This window comes from Rhinatrema bivittatum, chromosome 2 (genome assembly GCF_901001135.1).
Source record: "Rhinatrema bivittatum chromosome 2, aRhiBiv1.1, whole genome shotgun sequence".
Classification (NCBI taxonomy): Eukaryota; Metazoa; Chordata; class Amphibia; order Gymnophiona; family Rhinatrematidae; genus Rhinatrema; species Rhinatrema bivittatum.
The window spans coordinates 621,661,216-621,679,581 of record NC_042616.1 but is presented as its reverse complement, the minus strand read 5'-3'; the positions used below and the strand labels follow the sequence as shown (position 1 = coordinate 621,679,581).

The window sequence follows — 18,366 nt, the reverse complement described above, 5'->3', positions numbered from 1 at the left end:
AATTAAACACCCACCCCTCAGTCTAAACTCTCCCTGTCCTTCCCCTCATTCCATCCCCACCAGGCTCTTCCAGGAGTGCAAATATCCCTGCCAGCACCCGCACTACTGGTCAGGGTTGATCTGCCGGGTGCCAGCGTGGCAGCAACCTCCTGTCGCGCGCGCGGGGGGGCTACAGCCGGTAGCCACGACCGCCGCCAGATGTTCCTCCCGCCCCACCGCTGGGGACGCAAGGAGTTAACCAGCCTCGACCCCTCCCTCCCGGGCCGGCACTAACGAGATGAAAGCGGGCTGCAGGACGCACTCACACACGCTGCCGCCGCGCCCCTCCGCTCTCCGTCCTGGTGCCGGCAGTGCACGGCGTGTGTACACCTTTAAGCGCACCCCGCTCACCTGCTCCGCCGCCTCCTTTCTCTCCCTGTCTCTCGGTGTCTCTGACAGCTGCTGCGGGGGCGGGGCGGGGGAGGAGGAAGAGGAGGGCTCTCCTCCTCCACCCTCGCTCCGGCACGGCCCGGCTCTGCGCCACGTGACCTGCCCGCCGGGTGAGGGAGAGAAGCGCGGGCACGTGGCGCGCATGCATGGCGCTTCCAGTCATCCCACTGACTGTGCTGTAAACCAAATCCAGCCAGGTCCCGCGGGAGGATTTGCATTAGTTTCATTTTTATTTTCAAATGGTATCTTTTTTTTTTTTGTGTTTCAGGCATTATCTTTAAAAAAATGCAGGGCCTGTTTGGGAAATCTATTTATGTTAGAGTTAATCCTTTTATAAGTTGTTTTTTTTTAAAGGAAATCTAATCATCCTTCTTTGGCAATCGCTGTAATTCATTCTGTTCCCAATGGCATGTAGGGCACAAGGTGGGCAGTGTAAAGGCTGCGTTGGCCCCTCTCCCCCCTCCCCCCACTTTCAACATACAGCGCAATTGCAATGACTTCATTCGAAAAGCAGATTTTATTGGTTGGATAAAATTGGCCGCAGCCCATAAGCATTGAATAAACGGCAATTAGCAAGCATAACTATAACATCATTGTAACTATACACAACTGCATAACTGATCATTACAAATTTAGGGCCCCCCCATGCTTCTAAAAGTTGAAGGTATGAAAATCAGCTGAGGCGGGTGCACACCCCTTGGCCGTATAAGCCGCGGAGTTGTCCTTTGACCCCTGGCCGTTGAAGCCATAGCGTCCGAACGTTTGTTCTAATCGCCTCGCCTCAGCATCTCTTGCTTCTTCCCTCTCGGCCATTGAAGCGTCGAGGGACTGCGCCAACTCTGCTAGGCCGCTTGCCCAGTCCGAACCGCCTGTTGGACTCTCCTAAATGCAGGGGAGGGTTGTTGCTTGTGCCAGTCACCATGCCGCTACGCAACGCCAAGGGCTGCGACAGGGCCAGAAGATCTGGCCCTCTATACTGGTGCTATCTGTCCTAATGAGAAAAACGGGAGGGTGGGAGGGAATGAAGCAGCTCTGCACAGGACGAAAAGGAGGGGCTGCCCGTGCTGGCTCGCCCTTTTCTACTCCCTTCCCTCCGCCCCTTCCCTGCCTACCTTGCCTTACCCACCCCATTGTGCCCTGCTCCCTAATGGAGTCGCAGGGCTCCCAATGTGGGCAGTGTAAAGGCTGCGTTGGCCCCCTCCCCCCTCGCCTCCCACTTCCAACATACGGCGCAATTGCAATGACTTCATTCGAAAAGCAGATTTTATTGATTGGATAAAATTGGCCGCAGCCCATAAGCATTGAATAAATGGCAATTAGCAAGCATAACTATAACATCATTGTAACTTTACACAACTACATAACTGATCATAACAAATTTAGTGACTAGCGATGGCCCCCCCACGCTTCTAAAAGTTGAAGGTATGAAAATCAGCTGAGGCAGGTGCACACCCCTTGGCCGTATAAGCCGCGGAGTTGTCCTTTGACCCCTGGCCGTTGAAGCCATAGCATCCGTCGACCCGACTGTGGAAGTCGGGAACGTTTGTTCTAATCGCCTCGCCATAGCATCTCTTGCTTCTTCCTTCTCGGCCGTTGAAGCGTCGAGGGACTGCGCCGGCTCTGCTAGGCCGCTTGCCCAGTCCGAACCGCCTGTTGGACTCTCCTAAATGCAGGGGGGGGGTGGTTGTTGCTTGTGCCAGTCACCATGCCAAGGTTCCCCGGTAGCGGAACTGCTTACCGGGGACCCCCCACTCAACCGGGCTGCGGCCAACAGGTGTACAACCGCTTGAATACTATCTTGTAGGTCGGAGTTGAAAATATCCCAACCTATGTCAGATAGATGTACCCCGTCGTGCTGAAACATCCCTGGGCTTTCGTCTATCAATTCATGCGTCACAGACAAACCGTCAATGGTACTCATGAATTTAACCATCCATCTGTTGATCTTTTTCCTGGCATTTTCCACCGCTGCATGAGATCTTTCCCCCCTCCAAACTCTGCAAGGGGTGATGCAGGACCATACAATCACCGACTGCGGGAACATATTATGCAATACCAGGAGCTCTTTTTGTATTTTTTGTGTGAGGGCTACGCTCTTGGTCTGAGGCATATCATTGCCACCCAGGTGTATGACGAGGGCTGTAGGCGTAACTGGATTGCTATTGCGCAGTTCCAAAACAGTCTGTAATAGCTGGTCCCATACCATCCCTGAAATTCCTCTCCAAATCAATGCCATTCGCTGCTTTGCCATCCCTAGATGCTCCCCCGTCGGGCGCTGCTGGGCCCGCTTATGTGCCCAACGCACATAAGAGTGCCCGATGATCCATGCGAATGACAGCCTCCCACAATGGTCTGCGCATAAGAAGCAAGAGAAGAAATAGATGTGAAGCGGTGGATTTTCAATGATCATGGCTACCCCTTAACCGCAAAGTAACCCGGCAGCCTCACATATGATCTAAACCTCCCTGACCCCCATCTGCCAATGGCCATGACTTCACTGTCTTGCAGACCCAGGCTGGCTGCTGCTGTCGCCGCTCCTGTGCGGAAGGAGTGCGACGAGTAGCCCACCGTGCTCATACCCAGGGATGTTAACGCCAAATGCAATACCCGAGCAAACTGGCATCTAGTCAGAGGTAACCCAGATGAATGCACCAACAGAGGGCCTCCACATGTTGAACGCCGAATCTGCAAGTATGATCTCGTGCAGCGAACAGGGCACGTGGTCTCCCCCTGCCATTCGTGGAGGGTGATATATGCTCCCGCTCCCAGCTGGTCTGTTTTGGACCTAGGGACGAGCAGGATCAATTTTTTCCCTTCCAGCTTTGTATCCTCCCATTGCAGGCATGCTGTCGAAGGTCCGTGGCTTAGCGTGAGCTGCCAGCTCACTAACTCTCAGGGCTGCATAAAAAGCCAGGGAGAATGCACATTTGAATAAAAGCGATTCCGCTTCGTTGCTACAAACGTCTGCCAGGCATTTGAGTATGTTAGAGGATATGGATGGTAATGGGTTTTCTGCAGTCCCTTCCCGGGGGGCTCTCCCTGGCCCAACCCAACATGGCTCTTTTAATAGGAAATAATGCGGAGCAACTGGGAAACCCCTGAAGCTTAGAGAAAAAGGAAATGCCAGCTAGGCGATTTGCTACTGCTGTCCTGGACTTTCCTTGTCTCTTGCAATGCATTACAAATGCCAGCAACGTGGAAACAGGCAATGGCCACTCTACTTCAAGGGATTCCTTCCCCAGGAATCTCAGTATCTCCTGAAGCGCCAGGAGATAGCTCTTACGAGTGTTCACAGACAAAGACCCCAGGATCATGTTCCAAAGTTCGGGGGGCCAAGTAGCCACACCGCCTCGGGTATGGGAGTCAGGGAACAGTCTGCCATCAGCGCTAGTCTGTGGAATGTCGAGAACTGTAAGCGGGAGAGAGAGAGTCAGCAATGTTATTTATTCTACCTGGGACGTGGACTGTTCTACATATGATATTGAAACGCAAGCACGTGAGCACCAAATATGCCGGATGAGGGCATTTGATTCAAAAGTGCGTGCAGACAGTGCATTAATGACTTGCACCGCAGCCATGTTATCGGATCTGAAAATGATGTGAGATCCTACAAGGGACTCCCCCCAGATGACAAGGGCAACCACAATTGGGAATAATTCAAGGAAGGTTAGATCTTTGGCAACTTTGTGCTGGTGCCACGATTGCGGCCACTGCGCGGCACACCAAGCTCCCTGGAAATAAATCCCGAAACCAACACCTCCTGCTGCATCTGTGAATAATTCTAGCTCACCGTTATGCCTTGGGGGGTCCTGCCAAAAAGCTAAGCCATTAAATTCTGTTAGAAAGGTCTCCCACACCAGCAGGTCACTCTTGATTGCCCTGGAGACCCTTATACGGTGGTGTTTTTTCCGAACCCCCGCTGTAGCAAGTGATAACCTGCGTAAAAAGGCCCTGCTCATAGGAATTACTCTTGACGCAAAGGTAAGCAATCCGATCAATGACTGGAACTGTCTCAAGGTGGCTTTCTTGAGGCTGTGCATCTCCAAGATTGTCTCCCTGAGTTTAAAAATTTTTTCAGTAGGTAACCTAGACTGCTGGGCCTGGGCATCCAGTTCAATACCGAGGAAGGTAATTGTGGTAGCTGGACCTTCTGTTTTTCCTTGTGCTAAGGGGACGCCAAAACGCCTGGCCACCTCTTGAGCGATGGCCAGTAGGTTACGGCAGTCTGCGCTGTCCCTCCCTACCAATAGGAAATCATCAAGGTAGTGTACTATTTGCTTTCTCTCCGACTGCTGTTCGATTACCCAATGCAAGAAGGAACTAAACAATTCAAACAATGCACAGGAAATTGAACAGCCCATTGGAATGCAGCGGTCAAAATAATACTGCCCCTTGAATTGAAAACCCAGAAGGTGGAATGCTGACTATGTCCACCTTAGCCATGTGCACGCAGGGCCCTGCATCTTTGATCAGCTGGATTGCAGAGTCAAAGGAGGAGTATGACACCACACACAAATGGGGGTCAATTTGGTCGTTAACCAAATTACCCGGCGGGAAAGACAGGTTGTGTATGAGCCGGAAATGGCCTGGCTCTTTCTTGGGTACCATTCCCAGAGGAGATATTACTAGATTTGGAAAAGGTGGATAAGGGAACGGGCCCACTATCCTACCTAGCGCCAATTTCGCTTGAACTTTATCTACCTTCTCCTCATGCATCGCCAGTGATCGTGCATTGCTCGGGGGCAGTCTAACACTAAAGGGGGTAAAGATTGAATAGGGATTCGGAAGCCATACAGGAAACCAGCATAAATTTGCTCCACTTCGGTTTGGTAGGGATAACGATCCAGCCACGGGCGCATTGCCTCAACGCGGACCGGGGTTGGGGCTCGCGAAGTCAGGCGAGCGTCCCACCTGCTGCTGAGGAAACTGCCTTTGATCCTTGGAGGTACGGCACTGAGCGGCTGGGTGGGAGCCAAAACCGCATGTGGAGCAAGTGTGCCTGAACTTGCAATTTTTCCATGTGCAGTGGCCAGCATTGAACTGCCTGCACGTGTCCCGCCTCCACGAACCTTGAAAGGAAAATCTATCCCTTTGATATAGGCCCCTCTCCCTCGGATGACTGTATGATGTACCCGCTCTCTGCCCATGAGGACTTCTGTAGGGTCATCTCATCTAGCCAAAGGTCAATCAACCTGTGTTGCCAAGAGACGGCAGGGTTATGGGCCATGCTTTTCCTAAAAAGCATGTCATAATTAAGCCAGGCCCACCCTCCCCTCCTTTGTGCTGTCAAGATGGTGTCCATGTATCTTATGAGAAAGGGGGCATGTGCAGGCTCATGTTCCACAATCACGGACATAAAAATATGGAAAGCCCTGGTCCAATTTTGGATGTTCTTGGCAACCTTTGGCCTCTTATCTTTCGCCTCAGTGGATCCCCCTTCCATATCCGTAACAAGGAGGGAAAATATGTCAATGTACTCCCTCTTCAATATTTTGCCTTTTATTGTGTCTGGCACACTGTGAGCTAAGGACGTAACCCCACATAAAACCTCATACCCCAACTGCTGTGTTGGAATTTGCACCGCCGAATTAGCAGTGCGTAAAAGAGGATTTACATCTATAGGCGGCAAAGTAGGTTGAACTGGGGCTGGCAGAGTGTTGGCTGGTATAGCGGGTGAGGCTGGCATACCTTGAGTGGCCAGCATACTCTGTAGCCTCCCTGATTCAGTAACCATTTGCCCACTGATCACTGGCACGGTTACCAGATTAGCACCCCAGACAACGGCAGCCGAATTGCCTTGGCTCACATTCCTCTTTCTTTTAAGAGAATGGAATAGAAAGCACAGCGACTTGGCTAACTCTCTCAGTATCACTGCAATCTGATGATAAAATGTCGCAAGTCTGGGGCTTACCTCGTCCCAAGTGACATGAAGTGGTCCCAGTGCTAGCAGCCGTAGAAGCTGTAGCCAGTGAGCCGAGGGCAGTACCAGAACCTGATGTCGGCGTGGTCGCCCCATCGCCACCGTGGGGCCCGGCCGCAATCGTTTTCAGGCCCGCCGGGCGCTTTTTCTTTCCGACTAATGCCCCTACTTGCTGTGGTCTGGTGCTCCTCTTGCGAGAAGCTGCCGAACTCCTTGGAACAAAGAAGATCAGTGTGGAATCTTGCTGTGGCTCGTCGCTTGGTGGGCGCTCCTGAGACGGAGAGGGAAACTCTGACATGCGCTGCCTAAGCCAATCTGTGCCATGCGCGGCAGCATGCTCCTTAACCTCCAACAGCAACAGGTCTAAGTCACTTATAGCTGTAACTGCAGGAATGGGTGTTGCTGCTGTTACATTGGGAGGAGTTGTAGCGGAGTGCGATGAAGATGGATTGGAAGTATCCATTTGCTTCTGACGTTTTCCCTTCCTTACGGTCTTCCTGCTAGGCCTTGAATTTTGGGGCCGGCTTGGAACTTCAATCAGCCCCACTGCTGACCCGTCTGCCTCAAGGGGGGGGGCTGAATCAGCGTCGCGGACTCAGCTGCGGTCGATGTCCACTGGCTCGCCGTCGCCATTCTGTACTGGTAAATACTGTATTACAAAGTCACAATTTATTGATCAGCAGACTTTAATGATTTACTTGTCTTAAAAAAAAATAAATTTTTTTTTGATACACCACCAGGCTCTCGGTTGGATTATCTCGGCACCGGCGTCAAAATATGCTTGTGCTGACCCCCCAAAAATGGCCGCTGCCATGTGCTGACCCCCCTGCCCTGAGCTGACCCCCAAAATGGCTGCCGCCCTGAGCTGACCCCTGCCATGTGCTACTTTAAGATGGCTGCTGGCAAGCCCTTACAATAAGAACCACAATACCATGCTAAGATGTAAGTTGACCTTTCATTAATATTTTAATTTACTTTGTATAGAGCTGCATAGCGCAGCCTAAATTATCATATCTATCAAGCTGAGGGTCCTGTACCCCTTATAATTCAGTATAAACGTGCACATGGGACAGCTGTCCCTTTAAATAATAACCAAATACTAAATATCACCTTTAAGATTAATATAAAAAACATCCTGTTAACCTGGCTGAGCACTCAGATGCCGTACCACTGTCCCATAGACATATCATCAGAATTCCCAACTACGGGATGCTGGCTACTTTTTAATTGTCAGATTACTTAGGTATAACAAAGCACATCCACAGGTTGTTGAGGTAGCATGGTAGACATGAAGCCTGCCCACTTCCTAGCAATTTAGAGAGCAAGGGGTAAAGCAACACATAGAAAACATCGATTTTAAAGTAAAGCAAGCCTACAAGATCAGTGCTCTAACCACTGAGCTACCAAGCCTGCTACTGCCAGCCATGTGCTCTAACCACCTATGCAGTCACCATGTGCAGACCCCTTCAATGGCGTTTCTTAAAAGGCTACAAGTGAATGATAACCAGCCCTGTACTCGCTGCCCTTTCAATAAATACAGCAACATGCAGAGCAAGCATTGTGCTGAAAGCCAGCCATGAGTTCATAAAATATGTATATAATAACAGGTAAAGTGTGGCCATGTGCCCATGGCGTTTCACTAAATATATATTAGTTAAAATATATATATAACCAGCCATGTGCTAAGGCATTTCCTTAAATAAAATAACATTCCAGGCAGAAGCAGCCATGCATTCAAAACCTTTTCATTAAATAAAGTACTGGTAATGCAGAGCCAGTTGAATGCAAAAAGGGGGGAGGGGAAAGGGGTGAGCATACCTTCCAGACCTTAGCAGCACAAAATTACCATTAATATTCTCAACATTTTGCCTATAAGCCACAAACCTTTTGTACTTTACCCAATGATGTAATCAAAGAAATCGTTCCTGCTCCTTTAGCTGATCTGCTCCTCTTACAGCACAGCCGTGCTGGAGGCAAAGTGAAAGTAAAAGCAAAACTCTTGTAGCACAGCCGTGCTGAGGTCAGCCCGTTACAGCACAGCAGTGCTGAGAGATGAGCCACCCCAGCTGGGCTCGGCAGCGCTGGAGCACGAGGAACCGGGAAGCAAAACTGATATAGCAAGGAGGTAAAGTTGCTTGATCCTAGAGGTGATCTGAAGCTGATGAAGCAGCTCTGCACAAGACGAAAAAGAGGGGCTGCCCGTGCTGGCTCTCCCTTTTCTACTCCCTCCCCTCTCTTAGCCCTGCCTACCTTGCCTTACCCGCCCCATTGTGCCCTGCTCCTTAACTTTCCTTTTTTATACAGGCTCTCACTCTGGGCCAAAAAGCTCAGAAAGGACTGCCCTTTGCTCATAGCTCAGACCCCTTGCCCTTGGATCTTAGTTTAGGCAGAGAAGCGATCCTTTTGGACGAATTAATAAACTGAACAATCCCAGCCATGATAACAAAAGTCCTCCTATATTTTGGGTGTGCTTACAGATTGGGTGTTCTAGATGCTCTTTGAATTTCTAGACCAGTGGTTCTCAACCTTTTTTCTGTCTGGACATACCTGACAGATGGTTCTCACATGCATGACACACTGAACCCATGATCGTCATGGGGCTAATGTAAAAGTACAGTTTGTATCCATGGGAAACACCCCCCCCCCCCCCCCCCAATAATGGCTGTAAAGCAGAATTACAACATTTCCCGTACAACTCATCCTACAAAAAAGATAGTCTGGTTCTGAGGTCATGTCAGTAACAGCAACTCAAACTCCTACTACCAGGCTCAATAGCCCTACTTATGAAAAGACAGCAGTTTACCACCAATGCATGTCCTCTTGAGAAAACACAACAAATAAGACCGATACAAACACTTACATGCTAGTAAAATATCTCACCTCAGTAACACACACTGAACCGACCTAACATACTTCCAGGATCTGCAGTTATGTACATAAACTAATCCGCACACAGTTACACCTGTATTATGGAATGCACTCAACCAGTAACAACCATATCTATGAAAAGGCAACACTACAAATATTAAATCAGGCCCTAAACACCAATACACCTCCTATTAGGAAAACAGAACTAGCAAGCAGCTATAGATCCCCACACAGAAATAATTGTAAAACTATACTAATAAGCAGAAAAAAAATATTTCAAAACAGCTATGAACAGAATAACATCCAACAATTAAAAACTCATAAAAACTATTAAAAATTCTCCAAACACCAATAAAATATTTTTAAAAAGCAGACGCATCACATAATATTAAAAAATTAAAATGGCAGTCAATCAAGAAAGATAAACTTAAAAAGCCACCTTTACTTACCCCCTCCAGCAGCTCTCCTACTCCTGTCCTCTTCCATGCAGGCCGTAGCACACACCAGAAGCAGCAGTAGTGGCTAAGCTCTATACTCATGGTCCTCTTCCTTAGGGCCCATGACCAGTCTCGTCTCTCACACACACCATACCAGTCACACCCCCTTGACCAGTTTCTGTCTCTCACACACACCAATCATCTCCCAACCAGTCTTTGACACACACACCAGTCACCTTCCTGAACAGTTTCTCTCATGCCATACACACGCACAGGCTTCCCACTCCCGTGTTCTATCTTACATATACGGGCTTCTCACTCCCATACTGTGTCTCACACACACCCACATACCCAGGTTTCTCACTCCCATGCTCACTCTCTCCACATGCACAGGCTTCTCATTCCCATAATCACTTTTTCTCTCTTACACACACACACGCACCAGTCTCTCTCTCATTCCCATACTCGCTCTCTCCACATGCACAGGCTTCTCATTCCCTTAATCACTTTCTTTCACATACACACTCCCCAGTCTCTCTCTCTCACACACACCATCACCTTACCAACCAGTCTCTCTCTCATGCATGCACACACACACACACACACACAGGCTTCCCACTCCCATGCTCTCTCTCACATTTACAGGCTTCTCAGTCCCATGCTTTCTTTCACACACACACCCACAACACCAGGGTTCTTACTCCCATGCTTTCTCACATACCCAGATTTCTCACTTCCATGCTTTCTCTCTCTCTCTCTCTCTCTCTCTCTCTCTCTCACACATACACACACACACTCACACACACACCCACAACACCAAGCTTTTTACTCCCATGCTTTCTCATACCCAGATTTCTCACTTCCATGCTTTTTCTTTCTCTCTCTCACACACACACACACATCAGTCACCTCTCTGACCAATCACTCACGCTTTCACACACACTCCAGTCATCTCCCTGACCAGTCACTTTTATTGTCTCTCACATATACACACATTACCTCTCTGACCAGTTTCTCTCAATCATATACATGCTCTCTCTCACACACTTACACACATGCTCTCAATTACACACATGCTCTCAATTATACACATGCTCTCAATCACACACACATTCTCTCATTTACAGGCTGGCTGGCTCTCTCTCACTCACTTCCTCCCCCCCCCCCCCCAGCATAAATGGTAGCTGCAGCAGCCTCCTCCTCCAGCCCCTGCAGGCCAAGAAAGAAGAATCCCATCAGCCGCGGGAGGCTTAGACTGCTGTCTCCTTTGCCAATTGCCGGCTGCTTCGATTGCTCCGGGCCACGCTACTGCTCGGGGGCCGATACTGCTGCTGCCGCCGCTACTTTTCCACGCGTCACGGCTCTTTCTCCTTCCCGCACACTGCACTGCGTATCACTTCCTGTTCCGGGGAAGGCGTGCGAAGAAGAAAAGGCCACCCACGGGTGCCACAGCTTCCTCTAACACCGCTGCTGTTCCCATTGGGCTTGAACATGCTGTTAGCCCGGCGACATCGGCAGCAGGGAAGGAAGAGCAGCGGGAGAGACCGGGAGCACGCGACACACCTGCCGGTGCTTGGCGACACACTGGTGTTTTGCGACACACCGGTTGAGAAGCGCTATTCTAGACTGTATTTCTGCATTCTGTGGACAAATACCTAAATTATGGGCAGTGTTTTATGATTTTTAATTTAATACCCGCGTATGTGGTTGATTATATTTTCAAGTTTTAGTGTATGTTCCTGTTATACATGTAGCCTAGCATGTAAATGCTAGCCCCACTCACTATTTTGGCATTCAACCTTATGCATTGTAGCTGTGTGCACACTGTCTCTGGATGATCTGCTGCAAGAGAGTTGTGCAGGCAACTTGTGCAGATCTTGCATGGTCATGAGTTATGATATCCTCTGCCTTTTCGCAATTACTTTGGGGAACACAACACGTCCCTTAAGATGCCATAGTAATAACAGTCTTCAAATGATGTGTGTTTGTAAACCAGCATACACGTTTATATGTTTCTCACGGATGCTGTCATGCAAAAATATTCAGGTAATGTATTAGGAAAAGCCTCCAAAGAAATGTCATATGGGCCATGGTATACTGTGCCTGTTAAACAGGAGTTCAGTAGTAAATACCCTCAAGGACTGGTGCTAGACAAATCCATCCATAGAGCCATATTTAGGAAGATGCGAAAGGTATGACTGCACAAGGCTGCATGCCTTGAGGGGTACCAAAGGAGTCACCCTAGTGTGGGCTGGCAGCAGCAGGAGGGAGCTGGGTCAAGTGTGTGGGCCCCATTGCTTCCTTTCAATAATATTTGCTCCCAGAGTGGGGGAGGCTGCTGGGGTCATTCATAGAACCAACTGTTAAGAAGGCACGATGGCTGCAGGTTGTCAATGAGCTTGGAGCCAATGCAAGGTCTTACATTTCATTTCTGCACCAGGTTCTTCTTCAGCCCAAGAGACCACCCTGCTGATCCATTCAAGTCAATGGGAGCTGCCTTTGCTATGTTGTGTACCACTGAATCCTGGTAGGCAGACGATGATGTGGTTGGCCTTGGTAATCATTGTCCGTCCGGTTACTTGGCCTTTGGGGCAGCCAAAAGGATGGTAGAGGAGGAAGTATTGTGGTTGTTTATCGATCATTCCTGAATTTGATATCCATTCCTGTAGTACCACAACACGGTTTTGAAATGTTTCTTTAATTAAGGGTGTTGAAGAAACCAGCACTTCCTCATTATCCTACAGACCTGTCCAAACAAATGGGATTCAGCACCCTAACAGCAGATGAAGGCAGAGGACAAAAAGGTTTGACCTGACATGCCCCTCTATATAGCCTGATGCAGTAGGGAAGTAGTTTTTTGCCTCCAGCAGATGGTAGGTGAAATCCAGGACAGCAGCAAAGGCAGAGGAGGAAGGTGCCTGGGGCAACAGTCTCTTGGATAGGCCATAATCCCCAGAGAATCCTTGGCTGAGCAGGGAGTTTGGAACCTTGGACAACAGTCAGGATGGTAGCTGAGATTCCCCCCCCCCCCCCCTGGGGCCATCGTTGCTTCCTGAACCAATTGCTCCATGAAGCAATCATTTATTCCATCCAGGAACTTTATGTCTCTAGCAAGTCCTGATGTTACATTTACCCAATCAATATTGGGGTAATTGAAATCTCCCATTATTATTGCTCTGCCAAATTGGTTAGCTTCCCTGATTTCTCTTAGCATTTCATCATCTGTCTGACCATTTTGTCCAGGTGGACGGTAGTACACTCCTATCACTATACTCTAACCTGACACATGGGAATTCTACCCATATAGATTCTACTGAGCATTTAGTCTCTTGTATGATCTTTATCCTGTTGGACTCTATACCCTTCCGGACATAAAGTGCCACACCCCCACCAAGTTGATCCTCCCAATCATTGCAATAGGTTAACAAAACAGAAAATGTCATAATGCCTCTGTATCGCTCCATGGTGAGACTGCACCTTGAATACTGTGTACAATTCTGGTCGCTGCATCTCAAAAAAGATATAGTTGCGATGGAAAAAGTACAGAGAAGGGCAACCAAAATGATAAAGGGGATGGAACAACTCCCCTATGAGGAAAGGCTGAAGAGGTTAGAGCTGTTCAGCTTGGAGAAGCGATGGCTGAGGGGGGATATGATAGAGGTCTTTAAGATCATGAGAGGTCCTGAACGAGTAGATGTGAATCGGTTATTTACACTTTTGGATAATAGAACAAACGATGGTGATCGGTGTATCAAGGGATTCTTTATTGGTGAGACCACACCTTGAATACTGTGTACAATTCTGGTCGCCGCATCTCAAAAAAGATATAATTGCGATGGAGAAGGTACAGAGAAGGGCAACCAAAATGATAAAGGGGATGGAACAGCTTCCCTATGAGGAAAGGCTGATGAGATTAGGGCTGTTCAGCTTGGAGAAGAGACGGCTGAGGGGGGATATGATAGAGGTCTTTAAGATCATGAGAGGTCTTGAACGAGTAGATGTGACTTGGTTATTTTCACTTTCGAATAATAGAAGGACTAGGGGGCATTCCATGAAGTTAGCAAGTAGCACATTTAAGACTAATTGGAGAACATTCTTTTTCACTCAACGCACAATAAAGCTCTGGAATTTGTTGCCAGAGGATGTGGTTAGTACAGTTAGTGTAGCTGGGTTCAAAAAAGGTTTGGATAAGTTCTTGGAGGGGAAGTCCATTAATGGCTATTAATCAATTTTACTTAGGGAATAGCCACTGCTATTAATTGCATCAGTAGCATGGGATCTTCTTAGTGTTTGGGTAACTGCCAGGTTCTTGTGGCCTGGTTTTGGCCTCTGTTGGAAACAGGATGCTGGGCTTGATGGACCCTTGGTCTGACCCAGCATGGCAATTTCTTATGTTCTTATGTTCTTATTGCCCGACTCTGGCTGAGTTTCGCTCACGCAGGAGCTGCCTCAGGGGCTACTGTACCAATGGTTACTTTTCATATGTCACACTTCAATGTGAGAGCATCAGTAAACATTAATTCAGAGTTTAACAGGCTGATGGGTAAAAAAAGACGCTTTGGTGGTTGGAGTGCAGTCAGTGCATTCAATATAAAATGCCAAAATTGACATCGTGCCAATTTTGGCATTTTATATTGAATGCACTGACTGCACTCCAACCACCAAAGCGTCTTTTTTTACCCATCAGCCTGTTAAACTCTCAATTAATGTTTAGTGATGCTCTCACATTGAAGTGTGACATATGAAAAGTAACCATTGGTACAGTAGCCCCTGAGGCAGCTCCTGCATGAGCGAAACTCGGCCAGAGTCGGGCAATACCAATAAAGAATCCCTTGATACACCGATCACCATCGTTTGTTCTGCTTTCCAGCATTATTGATCGGCTTCCGATTTGCTTTTTGGGTCCTACTTTTGGATAATAGAAGGACTAGGGGGCACTTCATGAAGTTAGCAAGTAGCACATTTAAAACTAATTGGAGAAAATTCTTTTTCACTCAACGCACAATTAAGCTCTGGAATTTGTTGCCAGAGGATGTGGTTAGTGCAGTTAGTGTAGCTGGGATCAAAAAAGGTTTGGATAAGTTCTTGAAGGAGGTCCATTAACTGCTATTAATAAAGTTGACAGGGAATGGCTTCTGCTATTACTGGCATCAGTAGCATGGGATCTTCTTGGTGTTTGGATACTTGCCAGGTTCTTATGGCCCGGTTTGACCTCTGTTGGAAACAGGATGCTGGGCTTGATGGACACTTGGTCTGACCCAGCATGGCAATTTTCTCATGTTCTTACCTTGATGTAGCACTGTCCCATTGGTTATCCTCCTTCCACCAGGTCTCTGTGTTGCCAATTATGTCAATCTCATCATTTACTGCTATACACTAACTCTCCCATCTTACTTCTTAGACTTCTAGCATTAGCATATAGACCTTTCAAAGGTATCTCCTTACTGGCATCTGCATCTTCAGTTAATGTTAAGCCAGGATTAATATTAGTAAGACATGGAACGTCAGGCATTTATCTTGTTCTTCTTTACCATGGACTAATCACTCTTTGATCTCCTTTGAATCCTGTGGTATGGGTGGCGTGAGTAAATTGTAGAAAAAATGTTAAGGTTTGGGCTAAAAATAAATTAGATCCAGTGCTGTTTGCAGAATACTTGGGGAGATCACACCACCACTTTAGGAAATAGGCCTCTTAGGACCTGATTTAAAAAAGCACTTACACATTTAAAATTGGGATTTACACACGTAAGTTCACTTTAGTAAGTGGACTTCTGAAAATTGCTACAATATATGCCATTGAATTGTCCATAGGATTTACTCACGTAAGTGCAGTTTACTCAAGAAAATGGCTTTTGAAATTTGCTACGATAGAATGTTAAATTTACATGCATAACTCCTATAAATATTACCTCCTTAATAGTGAATTTTAAAAGTCCTACGCGTACCAAAATTAGGAGAGAAACAAATATGTTGTCCTAGCACACGCTGAAAGGATTTTAAAAGAAGCCCGGAGAAGTGCGTTTTTGCCACTAGGCGCACAAATAAAAACTCCAAAAAAGGCGTGGCATGGTCTGGACAGGGCATGAGCATTCCTGGATTTAAACTTGAAATATGTGTGCAAATACTTATACATTTTGGGCGCGCACCAAGGTTTCCTGCCATGTAACTTTACTTCTGCTAAGGATGACATGTAATTTCTAAAGCAAAAAAGTCCAGACAGATCAGCAGGGTTTTAAGGGTCAGATCTAACAGGGGGGAAGGAAGGTTATTAAAGTGAGTTTGGAAGTCCTATTATTTACCTGGACGAACTGAGAAAACTGGCAATGGCATTGGCACGCGTGTCTTTTAAAATCCCCCCACTTATGCAGTAGAAGCGTTATTTGCACGCACAGGCAGATGTCCACTTATATTGCACACACATGTACACGCGGCCACGCTATTTTATAACGTGCACATAAATGCGAGTATGTTATAAAATGGCCGCGTCCCCGCGTGCAGGCCGACTAATGAGTGCACATGTGCGCCCCTGCGCTGCTATGAAAGTTACCATCTTAGAGGTGAATTTTAAGACAACTCATACATGGATGCGGCCATTTTATAACATACGCACGCCTGTTATAAAATTGGCTATATGCATGTACATGTGCGCATGACTTTATATTGACGCGTGCACGTGCACACGAATGCCGCCTCGATCGTGCGCTGATACAATTGCCTGTTTCTCCAGTTCGTTCCCAGTTCGCCCCAGTAAAGGAGAGGGCTTCCTAAACCCCCTAGCTAATTTGCTTTCCTTTTACTCTTTTAGCCTCCACCCTTAAAACCCCGCTGACTATCCTAGTTTTGGTTATTTTATTGCTTACACGCTGTTCATAGCAGAGGTAAGGTAGGAGGACCCCGGCACATGCTTGTTCGTGTACATGCGTACACTTAGACTCCATATTACAGACTCAGCCCACCCACTCCCCACCCCTTTTTTTTAGCTTTTTGATTTGTGCGCGTACCGGGAGATACGCGCCTACTCGCATGTTTTTTAAAATCCATGCGGCGTTTGCCAGGCCGAGTTCCCGGCTTTGGCACTCGTAGGGCTTTTAAAATCCGCCAGTTAATGAGCAGGTAGAGATCTGGAATAATAATATGAGAGAACAACTTTGGGTACTATTAGCTCCAGGCTTTTCTTCTTCCTGGTATTTGGAAGATGTGAGTGATCACAAAAGAGAATCATGTCACTTAGAAAGCCAGTGGCACCATTAGGATAGCATAGTCTATAAGAAATATGTTAAAACATACCGGTTGGCTTAGCTCAGCAATCAGAATTATATATTTCCCTCTTGAACCTTGGTGAACATGTGACCAACCAAGGTTCACAAGCAGTCTCGAAGGAGAACAGGGCGGCATGAGAGACTGTGCAGCAGGAACTGGAGGGCATCAGCAAACATCTGGCAGCGGTAACAGAGCTTAGGCCACAACGTGGAAAGAAAGGAAATCAATGCTATCCACAACCACCCTCCTAAAAGTGACTCCCCCTCTTTCCACTGTTGTGGCCTAAGCTCTGTTACCGCTGCCAGATGTTTGCTGATGCCCTCCAGTACCTGCTGCACAGTCTCTCATGCCGCACTGTTCTCCTTCGAGACTGTGAACCTTAGTTGATCACATATTCACCAAGGTTCAAGAAGGAAATATATAGTTCTGACTGCTGAGCTAGGCCCTACTAAGTTTGTGCCAGCACATGTCAAATACGTGCTGCGCTGTTTGCTGTAAGGAAAGCAGCTAATTACAACTACAGGATATGGGTCTAAGTCAGCGAGAAGTGAAGGACATAGGAATGGCTCACATACAATATATGTGTGGTCTGTGTGGAGATCAACTACAAAGGAAAGTGCAGACAGTGATAAGAGATGATCGATGTCTTCCTACAAGCTGTGGGGACATAGTACAGAAGGAGAACAAACATTTGGACACGAAAGAAAGAGAATGAATGGTTGCAGGTGGTCTAGGGAAAGGAAGCCAGGCCAGAATGACGTGTTTAGAAATGATCAATACTTGCCAAAGGTAACTAGAAAAAAAATGTATATAAGCCTTGTAAGATTGTGACTTAGGCAAGGATGGATCTTAGGGTGTCCAGCGTCTTGCTGTCCCTGTATATTTCTCCTTCCCAGACACAAGTTATTATACTATGATTAGCAATCATTTATTTCCTATAATAAACATTTTACTAAAGTTCTAAACTATCTCTGAGTCTCATGACTGGTATATGAGGGCTGAAACCACACATTGGGTAATCTGTTATGGGTAAAAAGAGGAAGGGAACTGACAGGACCATCCTATCCCGGTCCGACATACATCTCAACAAACAATGGTAATGTTTTTCTGTAGCAAGAATACTATATTTATGGGTCATTTGTTTTCATTTATTTATTCATTTATCTTATATTCCGCAATTCTAAACATTTCCATTGCCTTAAATGTTTTATTTATTTTTTTACCAAACAATACTTTAAAATAATAAATACATGTAAATAAAATCACTACATATTAAAAGTTTGTGCAAAAAGAACTGCTTTAAGCATCTTATGAAATCTGAAATAATCTGACTGACTATGGATGTTATAGAATTCTATAAATCTGGACCCACCACTGAAAAGCTTTAGCAAACAGCGTGATGAAGAGCGCAAAGACCGAGAAAAGACATACCAAGAAACTTTAACACCCAAA

At 47.0% G+C, this 18,366-nt stretch overlaps 1 protein-coding gene across 7 annotated transcripts in view; it reads right to left on the bottom strand.

Moving 5' to 3' along the window:
• MAPRE2 (microtubule associated protein RP/EB family member 2) overlaps nucleotides 1–8,561 on the bottom strand; it is a 317,614-nt gene extending 309,053 nt beyond the window's left edge. For 2 of the 7 annotated variants that reach the window (XM_029591235.1, XM_029591238.1), the window contains exon 1: nucleotides 8,234–8,540. Coding sequence is in view for 3 of the 7 variants with exons in the window: in XM_029591231.1 (XP_029447091.1) it covers nucleotides 5,513–6,445 (933 nt within the window). In the remaining 4 variants the exon portion in view is untranslated. Of the gene's footprint in view, nucleotides 1–305; nucleotides 521–2,099; nucleotides 6,999–8,233 lie in introns of those variants that run through there. The other 5 variants (XM_029591234.1, XM_029591231.1, XM_029591232.1 and 2 more) reach the window with 5 other exon arrangements.
• Between the last annotated feature and the right edge of the window lie 9,805 nt (nucleotides 8,562–18,366).